Source organism: Palaemon carinicauda, chromosome 27 (assembly GCF_036898095.1).
Source record: "Palaemon carinicauda isolate YSFRI2023 chromosome 27, ASM3689809v2, whole genome shotgun sequence".
In the NCBI taxonomy this organism is placed as follows: domain Eukaryota; kingdom Metazoa; phylum Arthropoda; class Malacostraca; order Decapoda; family Palaemonidae; genus Palaemon; species Palaemon carinicauda.
This window is the reverse complement of record NC_090751.1, coordinates 72260001-72261661: the sequence shown is the minus strand read 5'-3', so window position 1 is coordinate 72261661 and position 1661 is coordinate 72260001. Positions and strand designations below refer to the sequence as shown.

The 1661-nt window shown below is 37.4% G+C and overlaps 1 protein-coding gene across 1 annotated transcript; it reads right to left on the bottom strand.

Annotated features, from left to right (window-relative positions):
- Positions 1-248: 248 nt before the first annotated feature.
- LOC137620959 (uncharacterized) lies at positions 249-1142 on the bottom strand. The gene has a single exon (XM_068351400.1). The coding sequence runs from the start codon at positions 1140-1142 to the stop codon at positions 249-251; it is 894 nt and encodes a 297-aa protein (XP_068207501.1).
- Positions 1143-1661: the final 519 nt, after the last annotated feature.

The following is a 1661-nucleotide window of genomic DNA, read 5'->3' as shown; positions in this document are numbered from 1 at the left end:
CGCATCAGTTATGGTTTCTTCATGAACAGAGTATTGTGCAAGATTGACATGAATTCTATCAGGTAACTCACAATTCACCGATTGACTGATAGGCCACACTTCTGAAGGAAGTGCCATGAACTCTGGACCATATTTCCAGGAATAAACAACTGCAACACTTAAAGGGTCCTGGGGTCTTGTCAATAGATCAGCAGGATTTAATCATTTAATCCAGAAGCAATCCACCACCATTCATTTGGGTCACTTTTTTATTTAACTTCTGCTATTTTAGTGGCTACGAAAGTTCCGAAGCCATAATATTCCTTTTGGATTTGTGCTCTAACAATGGAGGAATCTGTTATGGGCATTACCGAACTAAATTTATATGTCATTTCATTTTCAATGGCTTTACGCATCCTGCACGCTATAACAGCTCCACACAATTCAAGCCTTCGAATAGATAACTGTCTACTAGGGGCTATCCTACTCTTTTCCACAATGAGCCTGCTCTCAAATGCACCAGACTCTAATTCCCACCTAGCATATGCAACAGCACCATAAGCATTTGTTGAACTATCACTGAAGATAACAAGTAAAGGCAATCCTTTGGCTGAGGTTGGCTTAACATTCCTGTCAAAATGCAGGGTTTGAGTGCCAAATAATTCACAAAAGTATGACACCCAGTGTTCTTTTAAATAGGAAGGCAAGGGATCGTCCCATCGTAATTTAAAGTCACATTTCACAGTGTCTCGTAGCAAAATCTTTGCTGTTAGTGTGAATGGAAGCAAAAACCCGAGTGGGTCGTAAACAGAACACATCTCACTGACGACAACCCTTTTTCTTAAAACTGAAGGTATATTTTCAAAGAAATTTAACTTGTTTAAGCCTGGTTCTATTCTTACACCCTTATATTTTGGAGAGAAATTTAACTTAGTTTTAAAATAAAACACATCCTTATTGCATTGCCAGTTAAGGCCAAGTATTCTTTCATTACTATTCTGGGACACTTCAAAGTCAGAATGCTCATTATCTCCAGTACTAGTCCATCGTTGAATTGTAAAACTGCCATTAGAGAGTACATTTTCAATATATCTGATTAGGCTAAATGCCTCAGCTTTACTTTCAACAGAATGGATTATGTCATCTACATAGGAATTAGTCATTATCACACGTGATGCTTCTGGGAAGTCTTTTTACCGACAATTCTGCAGTATGTCTGAGAACTAACATTGCAATAATTCCTGAGGGCCTATCCCCAAAACCAATGCATGTCATTACCTAGTGATCAGGTTTATGATTACTTTGCAAATTTCTCCATACAAATCTATGTACATGTTGTTCTAATTCTGGAAGCTTAATGCAATTATACATTTTGCTTATGTCACCGGCTATGCCTATAGCCTTTTCACAAAATCTTAGTAATATACCAGACATTGAGTTTAAAATATTAGGGCCCTTTGCCAAAAACTATTTAGAGAATGGCCCATATACTTTGCTGATGAATCAAAAACAATTGTCAATGGGGTTGATACAGATCCTGGTTTTAACACTTCATGATGCTGAATGTATGTGACAGGACCAACATAGTTTTTAACCTCTTCATCGGATAACTTCCGAATTACATTGTGCTTTGTCATGTCAAGTATATCTGGTCATTATAAGTTTGAGCATATTCTGAACCC

Excerpts from the sequence above, each read along its gene's own strand:
- LOC137620959 (XM_068351400.1), bottom strand. The coding sequence starts at position 1,142 with ATGACTAATTCCTATGTAGATGACATAATCCATTCTGTTGAAAGTAAA.